General features: G+C 37.7%; 1 protein-coding gene across 1 annotated transcript in view; it reads left to right on the top strand.

Moving 5' to 3' along the window:
- LOC120425660 (homeobox protein 10) overlaps positions 1–19,043 on the top strand; it is a 100,400-nt gene that overhangs the window by 39,303 nt on the left and 42,054 nt on the right. Inside the window, exon 4 of the mRNA XM_052709945.1 lies at positions 13,434–13,621. Within this exon, the coding sequence (XP_052565905.1) occupies positions 13,434–13,621 (188 nt within the window). The remainder of the gene's footprint in view (positions 1–13,433; positions 13,622–19,043) is intronic.

Below are 19,043 nucleotides of genomic sequence, written 5' to 3'. Positions count from 1 at the left end.
GGATGTTACATTTGCAATTCAGAGATTTGGAGAACCTTTCAACTGAGATCAATTCATAAGCCTTTACAGGGAAGGTACATGTTTCTATGTTTAGATGTTGCTAGCTGCGTGCTCTTTTAGGGAAAATAAATTTTGAGAAAAAACCCTAGATCTATGTTTGGCTTAAGACTAATATCACAGTTGTTGACGGAGGAGTGCTTCGATGAGCGGATTCGTTGACATCCCACAGGAAGTCCTGAAGGTTCTCGTTGCCTTTTCGATGCTTGCGTCGATGGTGTCGACGCCGGCCAGCTCGTGTAGATCGTCGGTCGGGTACCACGGGTCCAAGTTGTGCACCATCTTGAGCAGCTTGTTCTGCTTCACCTGGAGTCGCTTACGGTGCGATTTGGCGCAGTTGCCCCAGACCGCAGCAGCGTAGGTCAGCATTGGACGGATGATGCACTTGACCACGAGCGACTTGTTCTTAATACTCAGCTTCGACCGCCGATTCAGCAGGGAGTAGAGCGCCTTGGTGGAACGATCCACCTTCTCGATGATGTTGTTCACGTGCTTGTCGTACTTCAGCTTCTTGTCATGCACCACACCCAGGTACCTGACCTCGTCGTCCCACGTCGCAGGCTGGCCGTTGACGCTGATCGATCTGCGGGGAAGGTGCCGAGCAGCACGCCTCCTGGTGAAGAAGATGGACTGGGTTTTCCCAGCATTCAGCTTGATGCGCCACTTCCGCTGAAACTCCTCGAGGTTGTTCTGTGCCGCTTGTAGGTGGGTGACGACGATCTTTGGGTCCTTATCCGATGCCAAGTAAGCAGTGTCATCCGCAAAGAATGCGTACGACACTCCATCGATCATCGGCACGTCGGAGGTAAGGATGTTGTAGAGAGTCGGGCGCAGCACTGATCCTTGGGGCACGCCGAAGGGGATGTTGTGGACGGAGGAACGCTCGCCATTCACCGTCACCGTAAACGACCGATTCGTCAGGAACGACTCGACGATCTTGAAAATCAGAGTTAAAAAATATAAAGAAGCTATCTTTTTCTGGTGACATCTAGTATCCTTGGAAACGAACTTGATTTTCAATAAATGTGGTTCGAAGATTTTTTTTAACTTTTTATTTTAAAGGGTTGAACATTGTACATATAATTTTTGTATAGACAGTGTGTGGACGAACCGATGAAAAAAATGTCTTCTTTGGTCACAGGACCCAGATAGATAGCTTCAGGCAAATAACACAAAATGCAAAAAATAAAAAATAAAAAAATGCTATTTTCGTTGAGAATTACTCACTTTCAAAACAGCATTTGATGTTTGCTTTCGACCTTTTCTAATGCTGTAATTTTAAAAAAATGTAGTTTTATCGAAAATTGACGAAAACTACAATTTTTCGGACCACCCTAACACAATGTAGGTGTAATTGAGATATTGAATAGTCAAATCTAGAATCCGTGAAATAGGCTGTTATCAATATTTTTACCATTTTTTTCTTGAAGCGTTCTTATTATCTCAAAGAGCAAACAACTAATAGTTATAGTTGTTCTAACGTTGGCTTTAAAATATTATTGGACAAAAGTCGATATTTTTTAAATTAATGTCAGTTTCGGTTAAGGTATGTTTGAGTTGGTTCCCTGAACATGCACACGTTATAATTGACAGAATTGAATTTTAGAATAAATACTATGAGATCAACTTAAGCAACCATGCGCACCCATTTTTTATATGTGAGTGTAGCTGAAATAAAATGGTGCGCATGGTTGCTTAAGTTGATTATTTTTTTCGCTGGAACTATACTAAAATTCAATTATGCCGATTAGAGCATGTTCAGCGAGCCGAAACTGAAGCGTTTACTGACATCAAATTCAAAAATGTCGATTTATGTAATCGAACAAAGTTATCCAAGTCCAAGATATCATTAAAAAAAGGTTCTATCTAAAAGCTACATATCTTAAAAACAGATTTTATTCAAGTATGATGATCCCAAATTTCAGTCTGTCAAAGTTCGTAAAAAATGCCCAAATTCCACAAACACCGGTGACGCGACATCGTGAAAACTCATGTTTCGAGAAGAGAGAGCACCAAAAAAGTCCATTTTCGGTATGTAATCAAAGGCGCACACCGCGTGATTCATCGTTAATATAATCAGCGTCATCTGTCGATAATGACATGTACCCACCACCACCACCACCGTCTCTCCACTTTGGAACAGGACCAGGACGAGGCGTCTGATGGCAACCATGGATGGATGCTGTACACGACGTTATGCGGACAGGGAGAGATGTGTTTCACTCCATAAGAATTTACTCCGCTAGGGTGGTTCACACCTTGGAGTGTTTGCGATTTATATAACCCTCTACCAGGACCACCCTAGCGCCTTGTACGACAAATCGCGACTTCGTACCCAGCGCAGACCGTGACGGCTGCTGGGCACAGCTGACAGCGCAAAAACTAGACTAATGATCATTAAATGCTATAATTTCGCAGTATTTCCGTCATTTTGCCGTGCCGTGTCCAGGCCCCCCAACTTTTGCGTGCGCCATGGAAGGGTGGAACAGCTGTTGGCAGCAGACTTTGTACCCCTCCCGGGAAGATCCGTCTGATGACGTGTTTTTGTTTGTTTTGGGTTGAAATCGTGTAAAGTTGGGCAAATTCACCGTATAATGTAATTATTTATCTGCTACTTACTACAGGAAATGTTCTGTTGGGCAGTTTTACGGTTGAATAAGTGTCATCATAGTCTCTCGTATAATGTCCTAATTAGTTATAGCACGAATCATTCGAAGGACCATAAAACTGCCCATTAAATCGAACTAAAACAAACAATAAAAGAATTATCACTTTCGCCATAGTGGCGCGCACTCTTCTTGACCAAAATCTTGACCGTCGTAAACCCCCCAAAAGTCAGTCTATTAATCTCCAACTATTACGCGAGCGGGATGGGTCGTAACCGGGCTGGCCTATAAGTGCTCCTCAAAAACAGATCCAACCCCAGAAGCGGCCATTTCGGCCAGGACTAGGACCATCAATTTCGCTTCGACGATATCCTTGGGTCAGACGGGTTCGCAAAAGCTGGGCTGTAAAAATTAGTTTTATTACCTTTTGGGCGATATGTGCTCGACGCGGACTCCCTTCCGGAAGCTTCCGGCATATGTGCGAGGAGGACTCTACGCGCGCGGAGCATTCCAACCCCTTATCGAGTCAATTGGCGTTACGAAGGATTCCCTCGAGAGAGAGAGAGAGAGAAGAGCAGTGAAATATTTATCGTGCTCATTATTTTAATTATTATTATCGTTTTAATTGTTATTTTTGTTCGCGCGATGATTTACCGTGTACCATTGTAATCGTCGTGGGGGCAAAAGATTCAATGAACCTTTTTCAGGGGTTTTACCCCCGAGAGAGTGCGAGAGTTTGCCCGAAAGAGTGAGAGAGGGTTTAATTCTGCGACCAAATTAGCATACAAATGGCTGGTTAAACTGGTGGAAATATGAATAATTAATCCGGTTCCGGTAGACGGAAACGTTTTGGGGAGAGAGAAATATATGATCTTCGATAAATTTCGAGGAAAAAAGGTCCGCTTCACCGCATGTGGTAAGGACAGCCATTTTATAGTCTGATTTGTGAATTGCTTTGACGTTTTGAATTACTGCCAGTTTTCACAAATGTGCTCAAGTAGAGCAGTGTATGGTCATATTTAAGGTCCCATTTGAATAGGGTTGATCAGTGGCTACGGCTATTGGATTTTGGATACACATTTCTACTCACTTAAGGAGCTATTAGACTATGGCAAACAAACTCGCACTTTTTGTGTTTGACAGTTTGCCAAACTCGTAAACTTGTTTGTGGCAAACTCACAAACAAAGCCAACTGACGTTTCTGCAAACAAATGCTGGCAAACAAACAGAGCAAGAAAACTACCAAAATGTCAAAAAGTTCTTTGCTAGCGAGTTTGTTTGTTTGTTTGTTGGAATCTAATACGTCCTTTACATTTTTTGAAGAAAACGATGAATTTTGAATGTTTTTTTAAGCCTAAACAAAATAATATATTCTTGTTATGTGAGTATACTAACTACATTTCAGTCAAATGTTTAAAACGTTTCACCAGATCATTGCTCTCTCTCCGGAACCGGATTTCACTTTGCTCCCGGTTATTAGTCGCAATTCTCTCCGGATGGCTTCGTCGCGCCTCGGAGGACGGTGTTATAAATTAATTATTATCGCATCGCCTATCTATACCGCTTTAATAGTAATAAATGTTACGTTTATTTTATAATTATTCTCCCCCCGGAACGTTGCAAATGTATTATCTATGCAACATGTATCACTTCCACCCTCTCGTGACCCCCCCTCCAATTTCCTCCCGGATTATTATTATAGCTGAAGCCTCAAATTGGCCCCCGATACAGCTCCGTGTCGATGTCGATTGAAGGTGGTAGCGATCCGCTGTCTCTCTCATTATCTCGCATAAATTCATATGTCGCAGCCGTAATTATTCGTTTTAATTACGACTCGTCGTCGTCGTCGACGATGTCTGTGCTGTGTCCTAACCCGGGAACCTGTATCTCATTTCCGCCGTGGTGTCCAGGTCGCGCAGATATACGCGCCATGTCCATCGATCAACGGTTGTCACACGGCGGGCCGCGCGGACGATTCCCGGGAACACAATTTGTACATTAATTAGATTTCCATTAGTTTTAGAGATATTAATTCTCTATTGCCGACTTTGCTCTGCTCCGCACAACATTGTGTGCGCCCACAGCATACCAAATATACACCACCCGGAGGCCAGGAGGAAACATGACTCAATTCTGTGACATTTGCATACATCATGTCTGGAATCCCCACATCCAAATGAGACTGCCACTATCAATTCTCATCCAGCTGGATATATCGACTATGCGACTATCAATTATGACCCCTCCCTCACTCATCTTCCCTTTCCTACACACAACCCACATATCCTTCCCACATCAACTAACAACTTTTTCCACACCAACTATTTTATTTTTCCTTGTCTGCTAATATTTTTGAAGAATGCACATCAGTCAACATCTTGGATCCAAACTTTCGTCCCGGGCGAGACAGACGATGATGCGCAATAGAAGGAATCATAATTTTCGTGAGCGCAAAAAGCGTACATTTGCTTTTTACGAGCTTTGACGAGATGATCGATGGGGGAAATCAAGCATTTCGTCTCTCGAGTTTTGCTTGGAAAACTTTTTTTTATTGCAATTGATTGCTTGATATTGGCTTGATACGACTTTTTCCTTCAAAACATGTTTTATTTTGTTTAAAGAAATTTTGGTTATTGTCTTAATCTTTTAAGTTTTTGGATTCGTGTCTTTCGCTGGTTTTTACATAGAACATACAATTTTGATCCTATTTGTAGTGTGAGACCAAGGACATGGGATTTTTTTTCGGTAGTCGCTTTACAAGTCTTTATTCTCATCCTAACAGCTCAAATACGAGCTGAACCTGAACAAAATAAACGCATTGATACTCAAAGATATAGTTTTCATAGAAGTTTCAGAAAAAAAGTTGAGATGGAAATTGTGTCAAAGTGATTTTTTAGGGTTTTTGCCAATTTCTCACATTTTTATCAATAACACATAATTTTGTTTGAAGGATTGTTACAGTGGGATAAAATCAGGAAGAATGCGATTACTTCCACATCTCGGGACGTAGCCAGCTCACCACAGCCTACCAATTCCTTTTTATGTGAAAAAGTCCTGGGAATCGATTGGATGCGTTTTCATTCTGAGTTTACACCTGGGAACCGAGATGTGGCCGGATTTTCACCGACACTTTTATTCCAGAAATTTAAAAAAATAAATCCTTAGGCCGAATATCTCCAAAAAAAAAGTCGCTTTTGACATGATACGACATTTAAAGATCTCTGATGTTAAAACACTACAGAATTGGTCAGAAGAAACATGTTCTGAACCCCGATGGAAGATTGAATTGGTTATTAGCCGTTTCACCATTGGATGAGCATAATTGTTTAATTTTTTTCATTAGGTTTTTCAAATTCTGTATTTTGAGAATGGATTTTCTGATTGGACACCAATCTTCGGAAAAGATGTAGATATTGCTTAAATCTTTCCAAAAATAAATAATCATTTTTGGATATGTTTTAGATGACATAAAATGATAATAAAATAATAATAATAAAATTTTCAAAGAGATCATGATTTTTGAAAATATTTGAAAAATGTCGCTGTAATTTTTTTTAGTTGTAAAATCAAATTTGTAAATTTGAAAAGGACTTTACAAATATCGATGCCTCTGTGCTCTCTTATGCAAACTAGATAGAAATCCCAGCACGCTTAGTACTAGAGAGCACAGAGGCAATGTCGATATCGGACACTTTTTTCAAGCTATAGCCACTCAAAATTGAGTTTTGTTGAGAGCATGACTTCTTTACCTGTAGAAGTCTTTACCGAGCTTGAACATATTTTTCTCGAAAAGATCAGAAAACTTAAAGTGGCTCTCAATGGCATTGAAGATTGGACCAATGGTTGACAAGATTCAGTCTCTGAAAGAAATGCAAACTGGAAAAGGTTTTCTCTTTATCACCAAAATATTCTGCGTAAAATTTGTAAGATATGGTAAATTTGCCAATATGCATCCAATTATCAATTCGAAATTTTCTTTAGAACAAAACTATATTCAAAATGCTCAATTTAACCCTAACATTTGATGTGGTCGAAAAAAAATGTGACTTAGTATGCTGGAAGTGGGTTTATTTCCAATACAATATTTTGCTGTGGCTGCAGAGATGACTTAGGTAACATTTTTTTCCAGGAGTTCTACAAGAGCTCTTCAAGATAGCTACAGCATAGCAGTTTGGATAAAATTCTCTTCAAAACTTCTTCAGGAGTTTGGAAGAGTACTTGAAGAGAGTTTTATCTTACCGCGGTCCAAAATTCTATGCTGTAGCTATCTTGAAGAGCTCTTGCAGAACTCCTGGAAAAAAATGTTACTTAGGTAATGAGGAGTGATTTCTGGACTTTTAGAAAGGTATTCAAACCAACGCACAGTGGGAAAAATCGAGACAAAAAACGGAAGTAATTGATGACGGTCAATTAGAACTTTCAACCAAGACTTTTCTTACATATGTGAAAATCACAATTTCACAATCACTATCTCAGTATCGATTTCTCGGATTTTTTCACGTAAGAAAAAGTTATGTCAAATATTGAAAATTTTAGCAGCATATTTAAAACTTATAAAAACAAAAAAAAATCGGCCTTAAACGGACCTTACGCAAATTTCCGTTAATTCTCACCATCACCAATCGATTCTTCAGAATTTTTCACACAAGTAAAGTCTTGGTTGAAAGTTCTAATTGGGTCCTAAAATCACGCTTAAATTTATGATATAATTGTTCACAATGATAAAGCTTATTTTTCTGAGTTCAATAACCTTTTGTATAATCGAAAGGATTTAAAATGGAAATCAAATTAACTCCACGGCCCTTCTTGACAGGAAAGGTCCTATTTGACAGCTCGTTCCAAGGGGTCCATAGTTGGTCGATCGAAAAAATGTTGTCTTGTCAATTTTTTTACATTAAATTGAAAAAAAGTTAACAGAAATGGTTTTTAATCGTGTTTTTTTACCGTTGTACATAAGAATTGGCATAGGGCTTTAGGACCCTATTGACCGGCATCAATTAGATCCGTTTTTTGCCTCGATTTTTCCCACAGCACGGTGGGTAAGAAGGGGATTATTATGCAACTTGCATGCACCTCGGAAATTCTTTCTGGAGGTTGTTGGGGGAACTATTCTGAGTTAGAAAAAACGATTCCCAAAATATTCTGTCGGTGGAATCTGATTTTATCTCGATTTGAAGTTGAAAAACCTAATATATCACCTAAAACCTCCAAAATACGTCTAAAAACTCGGTCGATCTCTGGACAAAGGTGTACATTTTCGTCTAGATATCAATTTTTAGTTCCCAAAATATATTCCTGACATAGTACACCTTAAATCGATCCATTACTTGAGTCCCAGCGTCATCAGAAGGTGTAAAATTGTGATATTTCTAAAACAATATTTTAAATTTCCTCTGGTGAATAAACTGTCCTGTCTGAATTCAAAAACTAATGTTGTAGCATTGTAGCAAACAAAATGAAGAACATGTTTTGGTATATATAACATTGATGTTTTGAGAAAAATGAAATGGCGCGACGCCTATCTTTTCTGCTGAGGCGTTTTTTCTAAAAAAATCAAAACTTTGAAGGCCTGTACAGAGCTGCAGAGTGCTTCAATTCAATGTAATATATACCAAAACATGCGCAAGAATCTGTCTGCACGCCAATGATGTTGAAAATAAACGCTTCAGTGGCCAAAGTGACTAAAAAATCTACATTTTTGAAAACAATGTTTTTACAGTTAAATCCCATTAAAAATTCAAATTCAAAGCGCCAGCTTCTGTTAAGTTCAAACAAGCTCATATTTGGGATTTGAGCTCATTTTGCCCACCGTAACCAGCCCCTGAATGACCGCCAAAATGCAATTTTTGTTACATCCTACTGAGTATGATCATAGTAGCTGTTTATAACAGGAATGAGTTAAATATCGAAGAATTTTAAAAAAATTGGGAGCAATTTTCCCACTAAAATAGACATAACTTTACTGAAAATGGATAAAACTTCATACTTTTTTCTGCAAAATTGTTCTTCATTTTGTTCGCTACAATGCTACAACATTAGTTTTTGAATTCAGACAGGACAGTTTATTTACCAGAGGAAATTTAAAATATTGTTTTAGAAATATCACAATTTTACACCTCCTGATGACGCTGGGACTCAAGTAATGGATCGATTTAAGGTGTACTATGTCAGGAATATATTTTGGGAACTAAAAATTGATATCTAGACGAAAATGTACATCTTTGTCCAGAGATCGACCGAGTTTTTAGACGTATTTTGGAGGTTTTAGGTGATATATTAGGTTTTTTTATTTTCAAATCGAGATAAAATCAGTTTTCACCGACAAAATATTTTGGGAATCGTTTTTTTCTGACTCAGAATAGTCCCCCCAAAAACCTCCAGAAAGAATTTCCGAGGTGCATGCAAGTTGCATAATAATCCCCTTCTTACCCACCGTGCACAGTGCAACGAGAATAATTTCCTGGATAAGATATTGAGATTTGGCAAGTATGTCTAAAGCTATGACCACTAAAGTGAAATATCTATTACTGAATATTATTGACATGAATCATGGAAAAAATAACGCAGAGCCAATGTTTTGTTAATTATTTATTATATATTTTCAGATAAAATGACATAAAGAATGCTTCAACCACCGATACGAAGATTAAGAAACTTTGTTTTTTATTATTTAGTATATTCCTAGATTTACTTGTAGTTTCATTCCCAGTAATGAAATATCTTCATAATAAGAGGAACAACATGTACCAGATTTACTGGACACTGTGGCTTACCACACTTTATGTAGAGAAACGGTGCAGGTTCTTGCGCTCTCGCTCCCAGTACCAAGTCCCCACTATAAACATCTGAACAATATGTGCACACAATATATGTGCAGCCCACATCGGTTTCATTAAATAAAGTTACTAACAGTTATGGGAACGAACTTTTTTTTCCTGTATCCTTTCTTCACTCACACAACATCCTTCGTTGGCCCTCGCGTGTGTGCAGATTTCCTTTGCCTTAAGCTATGCTTGCTTTGGCATGTTTGTTTATATCCTGAGAGCAGTACAATCTCACGCTCGATCGTTCGTTACTGTTATTATTGTATGACATTTTTCTTGCTTTGTTTTTATTTGCTCAACAAGCTAACTTTCTCCTTCCCGTTGTCGTCGTGGCAGAAAGTTTTCGCAACTCTATGCTGTGAAATGCGTCACTTGGCATATTTCTGTGTTGGTATGAGGACCTTTTTGTCATCAATGGCATGGTTAATAGCGTAACATTATTACATACTTATTATCATTGCTAGTGTTATTACGCAACGCGTTGGTATTTTATCGTCGGAATGTTACAGTAGTTTCAGTAAGAAACATCTTGCCCAACGTTTGCTCAAGTTTCCTCTTTTCTTCGATTCGCTAACAAGCCGAGGAAAACCACACTTTAATTGCCCGGCGAGCCCATTGAAAGTTTATGTGCCTTTGCCACCCCAGCCCCTTCATAATCGACACCGAGCAATAAGTGAACGCGTTCAAAGTCTATGTGTGTGTGCGTGTTTTCAATTAGCAGAATTATGCACGCTCTGGTAAAGCATGTTCTCCACGGTTTTTGCGCCGCGCCCTGCGTTTCGACCTTCACGCGCAACCCTTTTTCCACGAGCCAACCTCGGAAGAGTGTCAGATGCCAGACAGCGCAGATATTATTGCTTCAACGCGGAGATACAAACGAAGCACAGCAAACTGAAAAAATAAAGAAATAATAATAATTGCAGAAATGTGAAATTGAGTTCGCAACCCCAACATAAACCGAACTGCTTTGTTTGCCTTCATGCTACTTATGTGTGGCGGAGTGTGGTGTTTCAGTATTTTTTGTATTTTTGTTCATATTAACACCTTTTCTTACAGTGCACCAGGAAGATCCTTATTAAAAGTACTCCGATATTGCCAAATTTCGATGTAGACGATCTGAATCTCAAAAATCAAAGTTTTCAAAACAAGCCTATAATTTTCGTATGGTTTTCAAATTCATTTTCCTATCATTCCTTTTATTCTCTGGTATGCGGTCCAAGTTTGTCGAAATGGCACCCTGGTACCGTCAAGTGAGACGTTGTTCAACACCCTTATACAAGCAAAAAAAAAATGTAAAAACAGTAAAAAAAAAAATGGTAATATTACATCTGGGAAGGAATACGTCTTTTATGTCAGAAAAATGTGTACCGTCAGTGGGAGTGACTATGGGTCAAAAAACGATATACCTCTCGTAATTTCTTAATAACAAAAACAATTTAAATAACGTCGAAAATCATTCATCGTAGAATTGTTCTTAGATAGTTTACTAACATTTTCTCAAAATATGGTGTAATTTGATGGACTCTACCTTAAATGGCAATCGTTTGAAAATTGACCCAATCTCACCCCTTAGAGGGGGTGACATTCATCAAATTCAGGTCAAATCAAACTAAAATGATGCTCAAATACAAATATATGGTAAAAACAAGTCATCCAACAGTGTTTCTTTTTCGAGAGAATCGTATTGACATGCTAAAATTTTTGAAGTAGAGATTTTCGACTATTGGGTTCTTTTTGAACAATTCCAATAAAAATTTTAAAAAGTTGTTTTTTCGAGAGGTCATTTTCGGCCAAAAACGAATCTCAACTTTAGACAGCTGCTAAAATGACAGGATTTGTTCTAGGAACGAGATTTTTTCAGCAAAGTCATCTTAAGGTGTCCCTTGCACAACCCTTTTAACAGAATTTAGTTTCATTGAGAAGTACCTGAGAAATGGTAAAATCCGTAAAAAAAATACTTTGACCCAATCTCAACCCCCAGACACAATGTCACCCCCACTGACGGTAATTTTACATCTAAAAATTAGTAATTTTACCACTTTTCTGGTGTAATGTCACTTTTTCAGTTTAAATTGAGGTAAAATTACATCATATTCAACCTTCCAAAATATCACCTCCCAAATTTACATTATTTTTTACTGTGTAGATAATATCGTCGTGACCGTGCTATCTTGTCGCACGTTGATTTTGGACCACATTGAGTTAAGAAATACATTTTGTGAAGCTCTCAATGCCCCAAAATTCGATTTCAATCCTGAGATATTCAACAATAACCGGAAAAAAAAACTCCGTGCATTGTTGCCACTCTGCATATGAAAATAGTTTTGATCTGATCGTGCTATCTTACCACACCCTGAAAATTGAAGCAATTGAAGCAAACTGGCCAAAGGGAATTTAGTCAGAAGCAGTTTGACACACGTTCTTGCCTGACTACTGTAAACGTTTTTTTATTAAAACTCGGGACTCCAACAACCAATTCAATCAAATTTCGGGACAATGCACAGAATGTTCAGCCACACAAAACGTGTTTGTTATTGTTTACATTTCGTGCTCTATAGTTTTTATTCATTCTAGGTGAAACATCAAAATGCGTTTTTTCTCGGAATTACAAAAAGCGACGTGCGACAATGAATTACAAAATGTGCAGAACAGGGTTAACCTTTCTTTTTTCCCATGCCTAAAACGCAACAGTCTAATCAATATGTAACTTGTTACACGTTTCGCCTGTCTGTAAACTACACCTTGCGTCCAATTTACAGCTTCTCCAGCATCACACTCTCCTCCTTTCCAACCAGGTTCGGGTTCATCTTCCGTCGGCAGCCAAGCCGGGCGGTCTGTTTAAATGCGAGACACGTCCTTAAATGTCATCTGGTTTTACGGTGTCTATGTTCCGTGCGAGAGAGAGAGAGCAAACTCTGTCAGCTCTTGCCACACAAACACATAAAACGGAATGAGAAATAATAATGACATAAAATACAATGTAACAACAAGAAATGCTCCCCCCTACCTCGCCATTGGCTTCCGGTGGAAGGATGGACCACTTGGGGTGGTGGGGGTAGTTGTTTGGAGCATGTGTTCCAACCGTCCTGAAGTAGTAGTGGAAACTTGGTCAGTGTTTTGATATCTTGTCACAATGATTGTTTACTTAGCAATTTTACGTCAAGATATGCTCGAGTTGAAAAAACATTGCTGAATTTTGAAAATCGGTATGCTTTTTATGACAGTTTGTGAGTGATATTTTACGTTACCTTAATGATGAACCACCCCGATTAAGGTCAATCAACATTGAGGTAACGAAGAGTTGGGTGCCCAAAACCTGCTCGTCAATTTGGATTTTTCTAGGTTGGATCGTCACTTTTATTTACACTATTGAGAGGCTCGTCTGTAGGTTCCAAATTGAATAAAACAGAACCAAAGCATAGCATGTCATATTGAGCTAATTCCCAACATAATATAACACATACTTCGACTACCGTAATCTGGGGTGAATCGGGACTACAGTCTGAATAGGGACAGCCGTTTTTAGAGCACTTAAAGCTTTTAAATTTGGAAATGGATGTGCACATTTTGTTGGTCTGAGTCTGTTCTATCCGAAACCAACCAGAAAAATCAAAATATTGTGCTCCAAAATGGTTAAAACTGCCGTCCCAATTCGCCCCATGTGTCCCGATTGACCCCAGTTTACGGTACTATTTTTGCTACTGCTGTAACATTAACGTTGCATTTTTTCCGCAAATATGACCAGATAGTACAATGGCGATAACTTGTTGTTTTTATCCCCCCGAGGGAAAACGAGGTTGACTTGTAATTATCTGTTGTCGGGGGGGCCTGTTAAAATCGCATAACACAATGTCTTGGACCCGTTGTGGACGGACATACACTTTTGGACGGTGGCACTTCTGGGCTTGCTTTCTAATAGATTATTTTTTGTCTTTATCTCTTCCAGTGTCCGCCAGTCTATCACAAGCGCATCACCACCAGGACAAGGACGGCAAGAAGAAGCACACCCGGCCCACCTTCAGCGGGCAGCAAATCTTCGCCCTGGAGAAAACCTTCGAGCAGACCAAGTATCTGGCCGGTCCGGAGCGGGCGAAGCTGGCGTACGCCCTGGGGATGACCGAGTCGCAAGTTAAGGTAAGGTGTTGCGGACATGTATTACCTCATAAAAATCAAAAGTTGTCGTGACCACCGAACCCGAACCAAACCGACCTGTCGGAGCATCCGGCGTAACACATTTTTCTGATGGGTTCCCGGGCGACCCCGCCGGCAAATGGCCCGGAACATATGACCGTGGCGAGGGGACGCTCATAAATAAAGGAAAAGTGGGTGTCACCACAAAACCTCGCATTGCGAAAACGGCATCTTAAAGTGAAATTTCCCCTTTTGTTACGGGAGGGATTCAAATCGAAAGGATTTCCGAAGCACCACACTGGAAAAAAGGTCAAATCCTAACCTCAATCGCACTCGTGTCGTTGACGTCGCGTCCTTAGGGGGAAACGGTCCTATTTGTTACACACAATTGTGCACAGCTGCCTCAGAGGATGTGGGAGGATGGGCGGAGGAGGACGTCCAATATGAAAAACGAGGTGTTCGAAAGCCTTTTCAACGTTTGCACTTTTGTAACACCCTCGTTCGGAACACGATCTGGCACGGAACGAAGCCACATCCGCACACGCATTCGCCACCAACCGCACAAAGTTGGACCAGGCTGAGGACGATATAATGGATGAGATTTTGATCGCTGTAGACAAGGGCCGGCGTTCGTCCTCCGCCGCATCGAGAATCGATAGATGCCCGTGGTTCATCCCTTTTTCGCCGTATACGGTGTGATACGGTGGTCAATTGAATTAAACGATTTGTGCGGCCCCCTCCGGGGAAATTCGTGTTGGTTTTTTGTGTACTCTTGAATGCTTGGTTTTTTCTCTTGCGTTTGTTTGCAAAGGGGGTTGAGCTATCGAAGTTTCAAAAGGGCTCAACGTCGTGTCGGCAGGGATAAAAAGCGGGAGGTGACTGTTTACAAATTGGGTAATTAGGTGACGGATTCTTTTTTACAAATGTTGGTTTTGGGTTGATTGACGGGTGGACTGTTTGACGAATTTCGGTGTAATGATAAGGATGCGTGGAACAATATTTCAATTTGAATAATTTGCATACTTCCGAAAAAAAAACAAACTTATTCGAACAAATTATTGAAAATTTACAAAGATTTTTTTTGAATTCAAAGTAAAAAAATATATTTTTTAGGAATTTTCCAAGCTTTTTGATAATATTTTTGCAGGGGTCCTATTCGTTCATGAATTATTTTTATAATGCAAAAAACTTAACATTTTTCGAATAATTTGACATTAAAATGCATATTACTTGGAAACGGTAAACTTTATCTTATCTCATCACATTTTTTAAGTTTTGTTTTTGTTAATTTTATAGATTTTTTTTTCCAAAAATTACACACACCAAAATTAGTTTTCGCTGAATTTCAGCATCTACTGAAATTTCAGTGATCGGTTAAGTAATTAAGATTTTAAGTCACTTTGATAGATAGTTTACTAAAATTTCAGTAAACAGGTTGTCAATGCAACTGAAATTTCAGCAAAGGAAACCTCAAATTATTTTGCTGAAATTTCAGTGATTTTCTTGTGTTAGTTTAACAGATCACTTGCTGAAGATTCAGCAATCGTTGCTGTTATTTCAGTTATCAAAATTTTATTTGCTTGCCATTAAACATGTTTCCAGTACTTTTATTTATACATTTATTTCATCAATTCTTAAAACCAAACAAAAAAAAACAGGTGGTTAGAATCGAGTTATTCCAGCCGGACCCTAAGATCAACCTAAGGCAGTGTTTCTCAACCTTTTGCGATCCATTCCCCCCTTGACTGTTGGCAAGAACTTCATTCCACCCCCGCCCTCCTAATTTTTAATTTACTAGTACCAATACACAAATATAACTAATATTTTTTTTAGGTTTGCAAAAAGATTACAATTTTCATAACAAATTATAGTGTGAATTACGAAATAAAATATAGTAGGTATATGAAAACGTTTTATTTTAATTAAAAAAATTCAAAGCAGGTTTGATTTTGATTGATTGTTTGTTGATTAAATCAAATTTTGATCAATTTTTCTCGAACATGAAAAGCCACTATTCTAGGCTTCTTTTCGTTTAAATTACAATAAATAAAATTCATAATTATCTGCGGCAGAAGACAGATTACGTCAAAAAATATGAAGATTCAAACAATCTTAAATAATGTTTGAAAAACTTTTTTTTCAATTTCCAATTCTTTTCAAAAAACTGTTCTTGTTAAAAAGTGTACACAAATCTCACAGAAACCAACAAAAAAAAATCTGTCACAAAAAAAACTGTCACACAAAAATCTATTTGTGTCAAAAAAATAATACAAATGCCTGAGAAATATTAAAAAAAAAAATCATTTTATTGTTTCAAGAAATTGAAACTTTAATAATTATATTTTGGGAAACACCAAATGTTGTTATTACTAATCAAAGAAACTGAAAGTTGCAAAAAATGTGTCAGATAATGATTTAAGACAGTGAATTTCTATTGAACCCTCATTCCCCCCCTAGAATGGCCAAATTCCCCCCCAGGGGGGAATTCCTCACCGGTTGAGAAACACTGACCTAAGATGACAGTTTTCGTGAGTTACGCGTATTCACCGACAGATGGCCAGTGGGCTCGTCGGAGTCCGCCCATTAAATACGCAACTCGAAATTTGCATGGGATATTTTTTTCGTGACGGCTTTCGCGGCACGCTCAATTCAACTGTTCTAGACTAATATTTGAACGTGGCGTATCTCTAAACAAGTTTTTTAAGAAAATGACTCCAAGGCCGCCATCTTAGGCCCACTGGGCCCACAAAAAGGGGTACGCTCAGTTTGTATGGGAGCTGTCAACATGCTCCCGGGTTGAGTTATTCACATTTTCTTACCTTTGTTTCTATTTTACAAAATTGCATATTTCCGAATTTTGCACCATCCTAAACTCTAGCAAAAAAGACGATTTTTAAGTCCCTTGCAATTTTTTTTAAATAAAAAAATACGTTTAATTTTAGGAATAAGGTGATAAAAAGTCAAATAAACATCGGGATTTTTTTTATTTGCTAAAAAACCCTAATCATAACCTGCACCAAATCGATCATAAAATCCATTCTCAAGATACAGACTCTCGAATAAATACATGCATATTTTGTATGACCGTAAAGTGGATAACGTAAAAAAAAATACTCAGAAGATAAATATTTTTTTTTCAGTAATCAACGAACTTTCAATAGCTTTTTGATGAAGATTTATATAGTTTTCTCATTTTTACCTTCGAAAATTAATTGCTGTATATTTAAATTCCGTGGTAAAATTAAAAAAAACGTGCCAATTTGAACGCTTTGTTCGTAGTTCTGAATTTTGTGAATGCTTGTTCAAGATTTTGAGAACTAATTTCTCCATCTGTAATTACAAATGAATGTAAGTCAACAATCTTTCTATAAAATGTAAATTTTTGGCGCAATTGAATAGGTTTTCTCACTGTGGATGGCAAATAAGTAACAAAGAAACTAAGCCCGTAATATTTGGAACGACGTTTTTGCACACCTTTTAATCAGTTTTGTTATAGGTAATGGAGAATATAAATGTTTTATTTGTAACATGTCTTTTAAAATTACAACAAAGTTTGGAATTATTTTTATTAGTTTTATTAACCCTCTATAACCCAGCCCTGCCCATAGACGGGTTCGATCTAAAAAATCGCCAAAAATCATTTTTTCAACCTATTTCAGATCTTTAAAACGCATTGGAAAGAAGAACTCTTCAAATTTTAGAAAATTTAATGGTTGGAAGTTTTACTTGTTTTATTTGACTTTGCCAATGTTTAAAAAAAAAAAAATGTTTTGAGGGGTCAGCTTTGGCTGTATTTTTTACTAACATTTTTTATATTTTAAGTAAAACGAAGAATGCAGTAATTTTTGTAGTGTCTTAGACTATGCCTTTACGGTTTTTTAATTTAAATTATAAAGGATCCATTCTATAGCAGAAAATGTGAAAAACAAGCAAAAAATTGAAAAAGTGACTGGAAAAACATGAACAAATTAGATAGGCCAAATGTAATGATAGGAGGTGGTAGAATACGCCAAATACTACCAAAAACAAACACAAACTAGACAAGATAAATGCTAAATTAAATCTAAAAATGAAACAAGCAAAACATAAAACAAGAGAAGTAAAGTTTTTCGTAGAACAAAAGTTGCTCAAAATGACCTTAAGAGGTCATTTTAAACTTCGAAAAAAAAAATTTGACCCTCTACTGCCCTCTACCGAAATTTTATTAAAAAAAACATTTAATTTAAACTATACAAAATCTACAAATTTTATAAGGCCGTTGCAAATATATGAAAAATCAGGGGGCAAAAAAAATATTTTTCCAAAACCCTTCAAAATTTCTATGAAAATTGAAGTCTAATCAACTGAAACAATCTAAAATGCATTTTTCTGCATTGATAATCATATTTAGCATGTTTGGGCTTGTTTAAAAATGTTTTGAATTTTCCGTAACATATTTTCCGCAAAAAATAAAATTTTCGTCAATACATAGATATTTTGGAAACTAATGATGGCAAAACAACTGGACAGGTGTATAATGCATTTTAAAACACTTTTGTCATTAAAATGTTGAAACCATGGCTCGTAATTTCTATTTTCATACTTTTTTATTTTTTTGCCCTCCCTTCGACTTTGGTCACAGTCGAGGGACATAAACTTCAAAAAATATTTGCAACGGCCTAATTGGATTAAAGAATTTGTTAAAATAAAATGAAACGGAAGTTTGTTTTAAACTTGTTTCTACATTGTAAAAGTTGCGATAAATAAAAAAACTAAAGTAAGCAGAATGATTTAATTTATTCGGAAATGAAAGTATGAGCGTGCTATGACCCAGATTATTAATATGCAAATATAATCACTTCCACATATGCTCAAATGTAGCAACATTAAGATAAAACCTTCCACTGTCGTACAGAACCACTTCAATCCTAATAAAACCCCCAGGCATTCCGGTCCAAACCAAGCCGCGGCTCAGCATACTCGCCGAGAGGATTATCCCATTTCAATTTTCTACATATTGCCGTTTCAACCCGTTTAATTTAATTAGTGTACTATATACGGTCTTAATTGTTTTAACGATATTACAAGAGCTTGGCAATCGCAGTCCTCCTCAGCAGCAAACAACAACAAAAACAGCTGCAAAGATATCCGCTCCCTGCTCTCACTCTCCTGGTTTCGAAGAACACGTTATTATTTAGATACTTGAACACTGACTCTATTTACATAGAACAGCGGGTAACAGGACTAATCCGCGTTAAACGGGTTAACCCCACAATGTATACGGCGACGATGCATCGTTGACTTTGTCTTCTTTTTATTTTTTTCTACTTTATACAATTGCAAACAAACACATGTGCAACCCCGCTGTTCTACTCACAGCCATAATCAAAACATAGCGCTTGTTCCGAGCAAAAGTTGTACTATTTTTATTCCAGCGTGGAAACGT

The sequence above is a fragment of the Culex pipiens genome, chromosome 3, assembly GCF_016801865.2.
Source record: "Culex pipiens pallens isolate TS chromosome 3, TS_CPP_V2, whole genome shotgun sequence".
Classification (NCBI taxonomy): Eukaryota; Metazoa; Arthropoda; class Insecta; order Diptera; family Culicidae; genus Culex; species Culex pipiens.
Note: the sequence above shows the minus strand (reverse complement) of the source record. Positions and strands in the feature narration are given on the sequence as shown.